Source organism: Pelobates fuscus, chromosome 5 (genome assembly GCF_036172605.1).
Source record: "Pelobates fuscus isolate aPelFus1 chromosome 5, aPelFus1.pri, whole genome shotgun sequence".
NCBI classification, from domain to species: Eukaryota; Metazoa; Chordata; class Amphibia; order Anura; family Pelobatidae; genus Pelobates; species Pelobates fuscus.
In genome coordinates, this window is record NC_086321.1 from 251843136 (window position 1) to 251857561 (window position 14426).

Consider the following 14426-nt stretch of genomic DNA (forward strand, 5'->3'; position numbering starts at 1 on the left):
ATTAAAAATCATTAAAAAACTTTTATATGCCTGGTTTCTCTTACCTAGCTTAATTCGTGGGATCAAGAAAATGTTAATTCCTTTGCATTTTTTTTTTTTTTAAATTCTTTATTTTGATTGTGCAAAGAGGAACATACAGCATAGCACAGCCACAACAGCTTGTGCCTGAGATTAATTCAACAATATCAATTTACATTTATGTGGCCAGGTAATACTCGCACTTTTTATATTTTTGTCTCGGTCACGTACGTGTTATCTCGTGGCTAGGGGTGAGTGCCCGGTTCCGTGCTGGGGACTCGCCTACTCGGTTGGGTTCCTCGGCCCGTTAGAGCCTTTAGCTAGTCTGAGGTCAGTCGTGGCGGTGGGTCCCTGTTCGGGTCGGGGTTTGTGTGTGGAGCAATGCGGGCCGTACCTTAATGTGAGTAGATTGCATGGGGTAGGTGCCCTACACCATAGGGTCCTGCCCTGTTCTATCTCGCTGTGTGTGTTACGCCTGGCCTTATGTTGTCGCTCGTATCCTGTCGTTCTCCTATCAGGCGGGGGGGGGAGAGGATGGATCTTGGCTAAGTGTCAGTCAGACAGTGGATGTAGGGTGTAGTGTCTCGTCCAGTTAGTAACATTATATGGAGGAGCTAACGATAAAAAAGGAAACACAATAATGCATAACAAAATAACAAAATGAAGATAGTCCAATGGGTTAACAAAGAGTCCACATCAGGGCTGGATTGCTTCAGGTTGCTGTAGCCTCAGTTCGGTTCCGTTCCGCTCTGCGTGGGACAAAGGGTTTTACTCGGTCAGGGTTCCACTGGTGAGTCGGAGTAGGTTCTTTCAGGTTCTCCGTAGGTTGAAGAGAGTCTGTAGGCAGGCCCAGGGTGGGTAGTAGAGCTGTCGCGTCTTCCAGAGATCTTATAGTGTAGTTGGTCTCACCCTTCTGGAGCCATATGGCACGTGTCTTCAGCCATCTGTATGGCATTTCTTGCTGTTGTAGCAGCTTTGTAAATGGCTTGAAAGACCGGCGCCAAGCGAGTGTACTTCCGGTGAGATCAGCGTAGAACGAGAGGGACATCGATTCAAACTTGTAAGGGGAGCATTCCCTGGTTGCTGCGACGACCGCCATCTTGTCTCTGTGGTGCTGGAAGCGGATGATGAGGTCTCGGGGTGCCATGGTAGGTGCCTTTGCCGGTTTCGGAGCTCGGAAGAAGCCGTCCAGCTGAGCTGCTTTGGCTTGTCGCGGCGGTAACAGAGCTGTTAGTAGCCGCCTTAGCATATGCGGGATCTCCGCGGCCTGAATGTCTTCCGGGATGCCTCTGATTTTTAAATTTTGGGCCCGCCGTGCGTCCTCTATGGCTGCGAACTGGCACTCATGCTTTGCGTTCTGGCTTTTGAGGTCTTGCACCTCTCGCTGTAGTGCAGCGATCTGTGTTGTGTGGGTAGTCGTAGTTGCCTCCAGAGTTCCGATTCTTCCCGTTAGGCCTTGGATGTCGGCCCGGAGGGACGCCATGTCCGTTTGGAGAGTTTTTTGAAGGTCGGCCAATAGGGACTTAAGGACCTCCGTTGTTACCGGTGAGGTGTCTGCTACCCGGACAGTCGGCTGAGGTGCCGCCATCTGGGGTAGGTCTGGCGTTTCCTCCCCAGAGGAGAAGTCATCCGAGAATTCAGAGAAGGTTTCAGGGTAGGCGGCCATTTTGGGCCCAGATGCCCCTTGAGTTTGCCGCAAGAGTTCCGCAATGTTGGGGCCCTGTCTCGGTTTATCCGGTCTGGGCTTCTTCGTTTTGCGCCCCATCTTGATGGCGAATTGCCTGTCTCTCTCCTGAGCCGAAGAGGTTGCCGGTTTAGAGGCGGAAAACAGCTATTTTTTATAGTTTTTTGGCTAGTGTAGCGGGAGCCCATGTGCTGTGCGACTTTCCTGCTCGGCAGTTAACTCCGCCCCCTCCTTGTTTTTTTACATGGAGCCCTTTGCATTTTTTTTAACATGGTATGTATACAGTACAAACTGAGTCATTGGGATGTCCTTATAAATAAAAAAAACTGCACTGTATAAGAAATACAGCATAAAATAATAGTATTTCAATTTATAAAAGTGGTATTTCAATTTAGACAGTATTTTGCGGATTAGTTCAGAAGTCAGAAATGACTTATTCTGTATATTGTGTTACCATGTTTTTAACGTTATGTAATATATATGTACATTTCCTTTCAACAAGAATTTTGAAGTGGGCACCTCTTATATAAAGCAACAAACTATTTGATGGAAATTTTAGTGCTTCCATCAATTGCCACAACCCGAATGCAGTGTTTACTTGTCACTAGTCAGTCTGTGGAATCACCTTCTGGAATAAAAGGGAATCATGACATGTCACACATGTCATGTGTCCTTAAGGGGTTAAAAGAGGTTATGTAATCCTGCTTAACCATTCACCACTGAGCACTTTCTGATTGAACAAATTAACATGCGGTAACATATATTTGAAGCAAGGGGTGCATAGCTAGTTTATAAGCGTATCACAACATAGCAGTTTTGAGTATAGATTCCTTTGCATACAAACGCAAGAATTAGAAATATGTAAACAATTTTTTTATTTTTCACTTATTCGTACCTCCTTTACAAAATATAAAGAAATATTGGGGAAATGAAAATTTCTCACATACAGTTAATGCACAAAAATAGATAAATAAAAACGGATAGATAAATTGCTTAGGTATTTGTAGTAAGTACCCTGTAGGTCTTACTAGCAGTACAGCTTACTAAAAATGTCAACATAATTTAAAAACATGTCTGCATCTACCACATACAGTAAAACAATATATTTCTAAAATAAAGATACTAAAAACTGCTGTATCAATCTTTATCAGTCTACGATCTGCTAATGCAGCATTTCCCAATAGGTGTTACGCAAGAACAAAACTGGGGTTCCGCAGTGGATCGCCACATCCAGGATGGCCACCGCTCCCTGCTGTTCCTGGAAGGTCAGAAACTATTTCTTATACTGCCATTTAGAGATTACTGCCCTTTAAATTAGTGTCCATTGTGGCATATGAGGATAAGTTTATTTTGTCATGTAGAGACTGTTTAAAGTCTGCAGCTGAAAACAAGTTATTTGGGTTGTGCTTTTCACATTTTTATTAAATTTTACATATAATTATATATATGTTGTTATGTGTACTATCTGTAGAAATCTGTGATATACCCCAAAATTTTCTCTAAGAGATGTTAACAAAACAGCATTCTTTGCAGTCAGGTAGTTAAAGCTGTAGTAAAGTGCTCTCCTTACTCCAAGACTGAGCCAAAATCCTGCTTACGTTGATTTCTTTCCAAGAGCTTTATAAAAAACAAAAACAAAAAAAACAGCATCCTTTGCAGTGAGGTAGTGAGTTTAAGTTTTCTAATCTTTTTGCTCCAAGACTGATCCAAAATCCATCTTTCATAAAGGTATTTCTAAGAACATTATAAAAACCAGTATCAATTGCAGTCAGGTAGTGCGATATGTATTTTTTTTTTCAGGTTAGAGAAGTGTTTTTTTTGTTTGGTTTTTTTACCAACCAACAACCATGAATTTGGACATCTGGTTAAAACAAGGAACAATCAACAGAAAAGGCAATGTCTTCCACTGGAAAAATTAATTGGGAACCCCTGTGCTAATGTACTGTTGGCAGTGAAATGGTACAGTCCATTCACTCCCTCTACACCCCCCGACTATAAGTAGGTTATTGCTATCACTCTTTGAAACTTCCTGTACTGTTTGAAAGCAGGGGGTGAGCCTACACTTTCAGCAACTTTACATTCATTAGATCCGTGACTAGAGGCTTCTGACAGAGATATTTGTTCCTCTACATGCTGCTAATCGGAGTATAAACAATGGTGAGGTTTTATGGACTAGATTTCTTGCCGCAAAATACATGGAAATAAAAACATTTATACTTTATTTTGGCATCGAAGGGGTTAAGTCACCTTCACATGGATAAATGGCCAGCATGACAAACTTCATATAGTTCAGTACTTAAAATGCAAAGTTAAATGAATAACGACAAAAATAAAAAATGCTACCCAACTACCTCTAGATTATAGAAAATGATGCATATAACTAAACCACTACACACATACAAGGACTTGTACAAGTGAGCAGAGAAGAAGTTTGCAAAACAGACGTCATGCTCCTCGAAAGTGTCAGAATTTAAGGTAATTCTAATTCTGTTCCAATGGGGATATGGATTACATCTTGACAAATGCAGCACTAAAGTGCTGGTTAAGGAACTACCATTGTAGAGGGTTCCCAATGCTTTAAACTCTCAAGAACGAATAATAATCCATACCAAATCCAAAATCACAACTGGTCATTTTCGGCCCTGTACCAGCAAGGAATACCCTACTTATTTGCCACAGGCCTCTAGGACATTTCTTGACAAAGTGAGGTTTTTTGAGACCAGATTTTGATGAGTGACCATCATTGGTGCTTAAAACAAGCATGGGGCATTCATGTCAAGATATACATCAAAACTTTCCTTTTAAAGCAGTATGTTTGCAGCATCGATTTAGATTTTTTTAGTTCTTTAAAAGTTAGGAATATAAACACGTATTAATACATGTATTACCAACACCGTTGTGTTCTCACTAGTAGGACCCCCCCCCCCCCCCCCCCCAAAATTTAAATTAAAAAAGTTAGTTATCGCTTACTTTTTTCCAGTGCTCAAAGACTTCACGTGGGTGCTGTCACCCACTCCTCCTGCCACTAAATCATGCAGCAGGTGTTGCTTTCCTGGCTTCTCATCAAATCTAGTACTTCTTACAGAGAAGCAGTAGGAATGAGAAATACATGCACAATGCTTGTCCAGTCAAATGCTTCTCTATGATCACCATGTGATGACATTCGAAGTTGAACGACACATAAATCGAGTCAAACTCTTTTATGAGTGTGGATGCACCTTGACAGGCTGTCAGGAAGACATGCACTAGGCATGCATTTAAGCCTGCAATTAAAACATTTGTCTACTAAATGGAAATGTTTTAGATTGCAGGGCTGTGGTGACAGAGGCACTGCACCGAAACCACTTCATAGTGTCCCTGTAAGTTTTCCTTATTCCCCTTGTATTTTAAGCCTTACTCTCACCCCCTTCCCACCTGCCTTATATTTTTATTTTCTTACTTGCACTGGATAACAATACTCGGATGTGGATATTTTGTTCTCCCCGGTCTATGAAGACTTAATTTATCCTTCTGTGGGATTCTTTTGTCTGATAAATTGAGCGTAAAGTAGCTTAGCAACTGAAATTTTTAAATGAATTTTGCTTAAGCTCCACCCATCGTCAACTATTTTTTACATAAGAAAAAGCAGTCACTACATCTCTCTATATAATAGATACACTGATCAATCACAACATTAAAACCATTGTCAGATGAACTGAATAGAGCAGGGGTTCCCAATCCAGTCTTCAAGTACCCCAATAGTCCGAGATTTAGGGATTACCCTGGTGTGTCTAAAGTGTTATTTTAATTTTTTTCTAAAAACACCTTAGACACAACTGGGTAATCCCTAAATCCTGTACTGTTAGGAGGTACTTGAGGACTGGGTCGGTAAACACTAGAGTAGAGCATCTCCAAAACGGCAAGACTTGTGTGGTGTTTTCAGTATGCAGTGGTTACCAATAGAAAGTGGTGTGAAGAATGACGAGTGGTAAAGAGGCATCAGGAACATGGGCACCAAAGGCTTATTGATGCACTTGGGGAGTGAAGACTTGTCGAATCACACAGAAGAGCTCAAAAACTTAATTCTGACAAAGATAGAAAGATCTCAAAAAAAACAAAAACAGTGCTTTGCAGTCTGCTGTATATGGGGCTGTGTAGCCAGAGACCGGTCAGTGTACCCATGATGACACCTGTCTATGGCCGAAAACCCCTTCAATGGGGACGTGAGCATCAGAACTGGACCATGTAACAATAGAAGGTGGTTGAATGGTGAATCACATTTTCTTTTTTGATTAACTGGATGGAATTTTGTGTGTGCTTTGTTTACCTGGGGAAGTAATGGTGCAAGAGGCAAGAAGGCATGCCGGCAGAGATAGTTATGCTCTGAGCAATGTTCTGCTGGGAAACCTTGGTTCCTGGCATTTAGGAGGATGTTAATTTCACATACCACATACCTAGAGATTGTAGCAGACTACAACAAATCCGATTAATGGGGCCCACGTTTGGGCAGAACTTAAAGGATCTGCTGCCAATGTCTTGTTGCCAGATACCACAGGACACATTCAGAGGTCTTGTAGAGTCAATGTCTTGATACATTAGAGCTGTTTTGGCAGCACAATATAAATCAGGTGGTTTTAATGTTGTGGCCAGTCAGTGTATATAGATATTAAAGGTTTGTATGTATTTTTAGATATGCTTTAGTCAAGTATTCATCCCTTTAAAGGGACACTCGACTGTCCAAATGTAAAACCACGGTTTTGTATAACCTAATCAAAGCATGCTTGCATTTAATTATGTATTTTTTCCGTTAGGGGTACGTCTAAAAACAGCTTGCAAAAAACTGCAGTTCTCTTGTTTGAAGCCTTTGCAATGCCTCCCCTTCTCCAGCCAAGACTTTTTGGGTCTATCAAATTACAGACTTCCCAATGCAGCTCAAGGAGAAGTCTTTCTGAGGCAGCTGCTCTGGGCAATTGATGCCTCTTGAGTTTATCTCTACCAAGCAAATCAAACCAGGAAATAAATCTGAACTTTTGGTAAAATGGGGGGGGAAACACTTCATATATAAAGCACTTCAGCAGTGTCCTATGGAATGTCTCTTTAAGGAGCATTAACATTATATATAGTTATCGCAATATGGCCATCAAGACCATGGCATTCTAAAAGTCCAGATACAAAGTCCCAAATAATTTTGATAGGTACCCAATATCTGCTGAATGAGCATGGGAACCCATTTAACAGTAGAGTGGTGAAACAAACAAAATTTAAAACCCCAGCCGCAACGTTCCCATTCTATTCCTTTATTGCAAGTCTCCTCGCCTTACCCAGATTATTTTAGGCACACCTTCACAGAAGCGAGACACATTAAACCAGTTATAGATTGGGTACAATCTAAACTTTGTTACAAATGGGTTTTGATTATTTTTACATTTATGTTTTAAAGCTATGTAGTACCAATTATGCCAATACATTTTTCTTGAAACTTGTTTAACTTAAAACATTAAATAAATGCCTTAATTAGTAGGCATATTGGTAAGTTGGTAATTAAAGATGCCAAAAGAAGGATAAAGAAGTGCACGAAGATACATGTTTTAACGATTTTAAGCATCTTCTGCAATAAATACAACACCAAATACTTTTGAAATTTTATAAACTGGTTAATATCAAGTTAGTCTAAACACGTTACACAAGTTGCCATGATTGAAGATCAGCTAATGTTTACTTCCTCAGTATAGCTGAATGACATTGTCCCACTCATCCACAGGCCACACGCCATTTGGCTGAACATTGGTTGGGGAGCTTTTCCAGTCCCAGATCTTTAAAGGGACATCCCAGTTCTTTCCATAGTTCGCTTCCACGTAATTCAGCGTTTCACAGGGAACTTGAACTTTTAGCTCTACAAATTCAGTCCAACAAAGTGTAAACTTTGGAAAGAGGTATCTGAAATTAAAAACAAAATGACTGAATTCAGTAAACAACTGTGCTTATATTGTGCCCCAAATCGGGATTACATTAACCCCTTAAGGACTGAACCAGTTGTACACATTGTGATCAAAACAAAACTTAAAGACTTGAATTTGTGCTTTAACGCTGTTCAACCGTAATTCACTTTTTCATTTTACAGTAAGTGCACCCACACTTATTATAGATCATTTTATTCAGGAGAAACAGGGCTTTCATTTCACATGAACAATTTATATATGAAACAATTAATTATGAATAAAAACTAAAATAAAAAAAGTGTGAGAAATTGAGATTTAAAAAAATTAAAAATAAATCTTGTTCTGTGTGGCATTTTAACTGTAAATTTCATAATACTGTTAGCTTTTACTGCAAATATAGCACCTTTCATTTTTCAGTTTATACACATTAAATTTGCCAGACTGGTTATGTTGCCTTTGAGACTGTACCGTAGCACAGGAATGAGAATTACCCCCATGATGGCATACCATTTGCAAAAGTAGACAACCCAGGGTATTTCATTTGGGCTATGTTCATTCTTTTTTAGTAGTCACTTAGTCACATACACTGGCCAAAGTTAGCCTTTATAGATGTATGTGAAAAAATGCAGAGATAAGCTCTCAATAGGCAAAATAACAAATCTGGCAAATTTCAATGTGAAAAAATGTAAAAACAAGCCTTATATTTGACCATGTAACTTTCAAAAACAATATAAAACCTGTACATGGGGTTTTCATGTTATACTCGGGAGACTTTGCTGAACACAAATATTGGAATTTCAAAACGTATGTATCATTAGTTTAAGTGCCGTTTGTGTGTGTAAAAAAAACAAAAAAAAGTTAAAAAATGCAAAAACGTCACTTTGACTGACAATATTACTGTTGTGATACGTTTAACCGTTTTGAAACACTAATATTTGTGTTCAGCAAAGTTTTCCAAGTATAAGAGTACCCCCCCATGTACAGGTTTTAGGGCGTCTTGGAAAGTTACAGGGTTAAATATAGTGTTGGCAAATTAAATTCTCTGGACTTTCTGGCAGGTCTCTCAAATTGTAATCAATAAAATTACTTAATTGTGTAAAAATATTTTATAAATATATGCATATTTATATATTTGGAGTTTACATGTGTATTTATGAAGTTATTTATAAAATTATGTATTTGGATATTTAAATTATTTTTATGTATTTATACATATATTTCATTCTAAGTGTATTTTGATATGAATATATAGTCATATCAAAATACAGTTAAAACGAAATGAGAATATATATTATATATATTTATTTTTATTTTTAGAAATTTACACATACATATATATATATATATATATATATATATATATATATATATATATATATATATATATATATATATTTATATATATTACAGGAGCAGGGAGACTACCTGTGCAGGCAGCACTATGGATGCCTATTGCGGCCATGTGACCGCTCTTTCAGAGCGATCACATGGCCCACGGGGCAGAAGGGGACTGTCTAGGCTGTCAGGCAGTCCCCCCAGACTGGAAGCAATGCCGATCGCTGGCAGGGGAACAGCGGTGATCGGGTAAGTAATAATGATGAAGGGGACGTTCTATGCCGCCTGCCAGCATTTAGAGCCACACCAAAAAGGAAGTGGAATAGAACGCCACCTTTCTTAAAGGGTTAAGACATTACATTATAAGAGTTTATATTTTTGTTCTTCCAGAGAGTTCCACAAGTTGTGATTTAAGCAAACTAAAAAAAAATATGAATAAAACCAAAAGGCCTGCTCTGTAGGAACTTTAAAAGGAAATTACAGCACAAAACAAGTGGTAACATTACTTTAACCTGATAACACAGGATGAGGCACTATTTTAACATCTATATGTTATAATCTTATATCAACATCTATATATATATAATCTTAACGTTGAATTATTAAAAATAACTTTTTAATAATTCAACGTTAAGATTATATATATAGATATATAAAGTAAATGATTGTAGCATTTTACCTTGTTTTTATATATTCTCTTCTATATTGTTTTATGATTGCTTACCTGCTTTTCCTGTGCTCTTATGTCTCCTCCACAAACTCCCCCCAATATCCCCCCCCCCCCCCCCATATGAGCAGCCACATACCCACATGTAGCTAGGTACCCATATCTCATTATTTTGAATATGGCAATTATTTTTGACTGTTTTACCTTGTCTGAAGTCTAACATTTTAGTTAAACTTAGCCTACATTCTGTCACACTAAAAAAAAAATGAATTAAGCAAAGCAGTCATACTTAAATTTCTTTCCACTCTTAGCTTGGGTTCCTCCATTCCACATATAATCATCATCTTCATAGAAGAAAAAAATGTCAAGTTTCACATCGTCATCTCCAAGAAATGAGAGTTCTAAGCTATCTTCCACCTGAACATAAAAATTAATACAAATAATTGTTACATTTCCATACAGCCATGTAGGTCCAAAAAGTATTGTGTAATACAGTGGTTGCCAAACTTTTTAGATTCAAGGCGTCCTTAATATTTCAGTATTTTTCCAAGGCACCCTAAGTCAATTTTTAGGTTGTATATCTGTACAGCGCTGCAGCATTTATTGGCGCTATAGTGTAATGTACAGTGTTGGTGTTTGAAGGGGTGTTTGTATACATTTATTATGTTTTAATACAGGGTTGTGTTTGTATGAAATGTTTGCGTTTGATTGCAGGGGTGTTTCTGAATATAATGTTCACTTTTTAAATGTGGATTTACATTTGTGTGAAGTATTTGTGTTTGAGTGAAGGGGTGAGTTTGTATAGTTTTTGAGCTTATTTGTATTCCTAATGCAAACCTTTTTATCTGCTTTTACACCTGCAACACATTGTTATTCTAGTTTGTTAATAACTCAGCATCCCAATCATCCTAAAAAGTGGCATTACTCCATATGTTTGCAAGGCATTGGGTAAAACTCAAATAAGAGGCCCTGGTTGATGTGAACACAGTAATAACAAGGCCCTATGATATGCATGAGAAGGGCCCCAGCAAGTTTTGAGGCTTCAAAGGGATATTCTAAGCAGCAAAACTATTTTAGCTTAAAGGGACACTATAGTTACCTGAACAACTACAGCTTAATGTATTTGTTCAGGTGAGATCTATAGCTCCCTGCAGGCAATCTAATGTAAACACTGTATTTTCAGAGAAAATACAGTGTTTACATTGATTGATAGGAATACCTCCAGTGGCCGTCACTCAGACGGCCACCAGAGGGACTTCCTATCATGCAGGGCCCTAAAAAGGCCCTGTACTTGTCAGACGTATTCAGGAGAGAAAAGGCACTGTGTGCGCGCCTTCTCTCTCCAGCCTGTCAGCGGTGGAGGGGGGCGGGCAAAGACCGCGAGCTGAGCTGTCAGTCAGCTCAGCTCGCGGCCGCGCACATGCGCGGTAGTGCGCTCAGGACTTCAGAGGGCGGCATGAATGCCGCCCTCTGAAGTATGTGCGCATGTGCAGCAAAGCCGAGCATGCGCACAAGGGAGCAATGACGCTTCCAAATGGAAGCGCCTGATTGCTCCCTGCTCGCGCCCGCCTATTTCGTCATTTAGACGAAATAGGGGGCGCGGCTTCACGAGGCTCCCGGCGCTGGAACCAGGTGAGTAATTTCGGCTGCCTGGAGAGTCCCTTTAATGAAGCAGTTCTGGTGTATAGATTATGTGTCTGCAGTCTTACTACTCAATTCTCTGCCATTAGGAGTTAGATCACTTTTGTTTCTGTTTATACAGCACTAGCCACAACTCCCCTGGCTGTGACTCACACAGCCTACATGGCAAAAAAAATAATTTTGAATCAGATGTGACAGCACAGTTTGTTTACTTAAAGGACCACTATAGGCACCCAGACCACTTCAGCTTAATGAAGTGGTCTGGGTGCCAGGTCCATCTAGGTTTAACTCTGCCTATTGTAAACATAGCAGTTTCAGAGAACGATTGTTATTTTCAGAACTAAAGACTACTCTTATCTTCTTTGCCTCAGGCAGCCGATAAGGACTAGAGATATGGTTGGAAAAACAGTCACCAAGTAGCAGTTAAAGGCTTACATAATGAATAATTGGAATGGTCACAGGAGATGGCACTCCTCGCATATGTTCCCTTAATTATACTTTGTATCGTCTAATGTTTTCCTGCATTCAAATGGAATTGTTCCATTCTGTTCGGTTACTGAACAGATTTTGTGGGTTCCCCTTGTTCGCAAATAATGTTTAGGCTTGAATGGAAGATCGTGTTTGTCCCATTCCAACTATGATAAAAATGATAATATACAAACAAAAACAACAAGATATGTGAACACAACCCAGTGAAAAGAAAATATAAATGAAAGCAAACCAGGACTTCCCCTATATCATAGGTGGAGTATCCAGGTAGATCCCCGAAGACTTCCTCTTGTCTTCAATAGGTATATGCGAATAGGATAGGGGACAATCTGCTAAATACAAATAAAACAAAACAGCATAGCGTATAACTGTGTGGAGACTGGCACTGTTATGTATTCATAATTGGTCACTCACAAATTTGTGGAGATAAAACAGCTTTGAGTGATATATTTTTCCTTCAGTGTCCAGGATGTTATCCCTCCTCACAGTTTCATCAATCCATAGATGTATATATCTCAAGAGAGGGAAAATATATACAAAAAATGTAGTGCACTTCCAGAGTATGAATAAAAAAGTATTTAATAACTTACATTCAAGTTTAAAACAAACAGCATGTCACCATAAAGCGTCCTACGCGTTTCGTCCTTAGCTTGGACTTCCTCAGGGACTTGGTGTCAATAAAGTGCAATAAAATATAATAGCAGCAATAAAATACATCCCTCCCACAGTCCTTTTATACATCCCCATTCAGTGTTGAAGTTCTTTCAGCTGATGTTCGATTTTCTTTTTCGCGGCATGGGGCCGGATGACGTCATCACGTACGTTGCATGCGTTCCACTTGCGTTTCACGGAACCGGATGACGTCATTGCGTGCGTTGCGTGCGTTCCACTTTGCGTTTCACAGACCCGGAAGTGGGTCGTGATCGTTGGTCACTCGTTCTGTTACACTGACTCAAAGTATATTCAAGTGGGTGGACAAAACGGGGAAGGGGAGAGGGAAACAATTAAGAGAGTTCTCTGGAAGGCACTATCTTTCCAAGGCAGATGTGAAATAAAAAAACGAAGAAAACATATATTTATATTACAATCTGAGTTTGTAAATCTCTTAGTATGTAACCCATTTTCACAATTGAAGAATACAAATCTATATAGAGATGTATGTTTTTCCTTGTTTTACATCTATGTACAATTTATATAACTCATACCCAGAAATATATATTTTGTATACCTAAGACTATATAAAGGAATCTTAAACTGGACATCTCGTACAATTACAGTGTAATATGTATTATACATATGATGTACAGATGATACTGTAGTTGGTGGAACCCATTTTCATTGTACCTTTGTCTCATTCATCTTATGGAAAAGAGATATATATATCTCTAGATAAAGAAGGGGATATATTAAAAAATGTTAAGTTGTATAAATAAAAATAAAAATAAAAATAAAAATAAAAATAAAAATAAAAATAAAAATAATAAATATAATAAAAATGAAAATAAAAATAAAAATAAAAATAAAAATAAAAATAAAAATAAAATTAAAAATTAAAAATAAAATTAAAAATAAAAATAAAAATATATAGAATATATAAAAAATGAAAAAATAAAAAAATAAAAATAAAAATAAAAATAAAAATAAAATTAAAATAGAAATAAAAATAAAATATAAAAATGAAAATTAAGTTAAATTAGAAATAAGAATAAAATGAAAAAATGTATATACATAACAATAATTTTTAGTTTTTGAATGAGAGAAAAGTGCAATGATTCCCAAACATTCCACAGAAACAGAATATGAAATAGATGGTGCATTTAGTCTTCAAAAAAACTCCATAAATCTATATCTAAATTTAGACCAAGGGGTTGGAGTGTTTTTAATTTATTGATCCAAAAAGTCTCTCTTTGAGAGAGCTTTTTGGTCAAATCCCCTCCTCTCCAATATGGGTCCACATGTTCTATACCCAAAAAACTGAAATTCCGCCAATCAAATTTATTGCAGGTATTGCAATGTAGTGGTACTATATGTTTCGTTGAATTTTTCCTGATATTATTTTGATGTTCTAATATCCTCTCTTTTAGTTTTCTGCATGTTCTCCCCACGTACTGTTTCCCGCAAGGGCATTGTAGCATGTATACCACGTTTTTCGTATTACAATTTATATTCGATTTTATTTTAAATCTCTCTTTTGTAGTAAAGCTTATAAATTCTTTTTTTTGGGTAAATTTTTGGTTTTTGCATGCTTTGCAAGAATTACAGGGGTTGAAACCGCTGATGTTTAGAGTCGTACTTTTGCGTGGAATTTTTAGAGCATAACTTGGTGCCAATAGATTTTTTAAGTTTTTTGTTCTCCTGAAAATGACTGGTGTTTTTTTTGGGAGCACTTTCCCCAAAATGGGATCCTGACGTAAGATATCCCAATGTTTGTTGAGAATCTTTTTTATTTTCCAATGTTGTGTGTTATATTGGGTCGAAAAAGAAAAATTATAGTTGTCCTTAGAATGTTTTTTGGGATTAGATACTATTAAGTCTCTTCTGTTCTTTTCTCCTACTTCCTTAATTTCTTTGTCTAGCAAAGTTGTTTCATATTTTTTTGCCACAAATTTATTTTTTAAATGTTTGGCTTGTTCCCTAAAGTCTGAATTTTTTGTACAATTCCTTCTCACTCGTA

At 37.9% G+C, this 14426-nt stretch overlaps 1 protein-coding gene across 1 annotated transcript in view; it reads right to left on the reverse strand.

Moving 5' to 3' along the window:
- Positions 1-7263: 7263 nt before the first annotated feature.
- The window catches only part of FKTN (fukutin), a 32483-nt gene continuing 25320 nt past the window's right edge, over positions 7264-14426 (reverse strand). Inside the window, exons 9-10 of the mRNA XM_063455207.1 lie at positions 9912-10039; positions 7264-7618 (exon numbers count right to left, since the gene is read on the reverse strand). Of these exons, the coding sequence (XP_063311277.1) occupies positions 7405-7618; positions 9912-10039 (342 nt within the window). The 3' untranslated portion in view covers positions 7264-7404. The remainder of the gene's footprint in view (positions 7619-9911; positions 10040-14426) is intronic.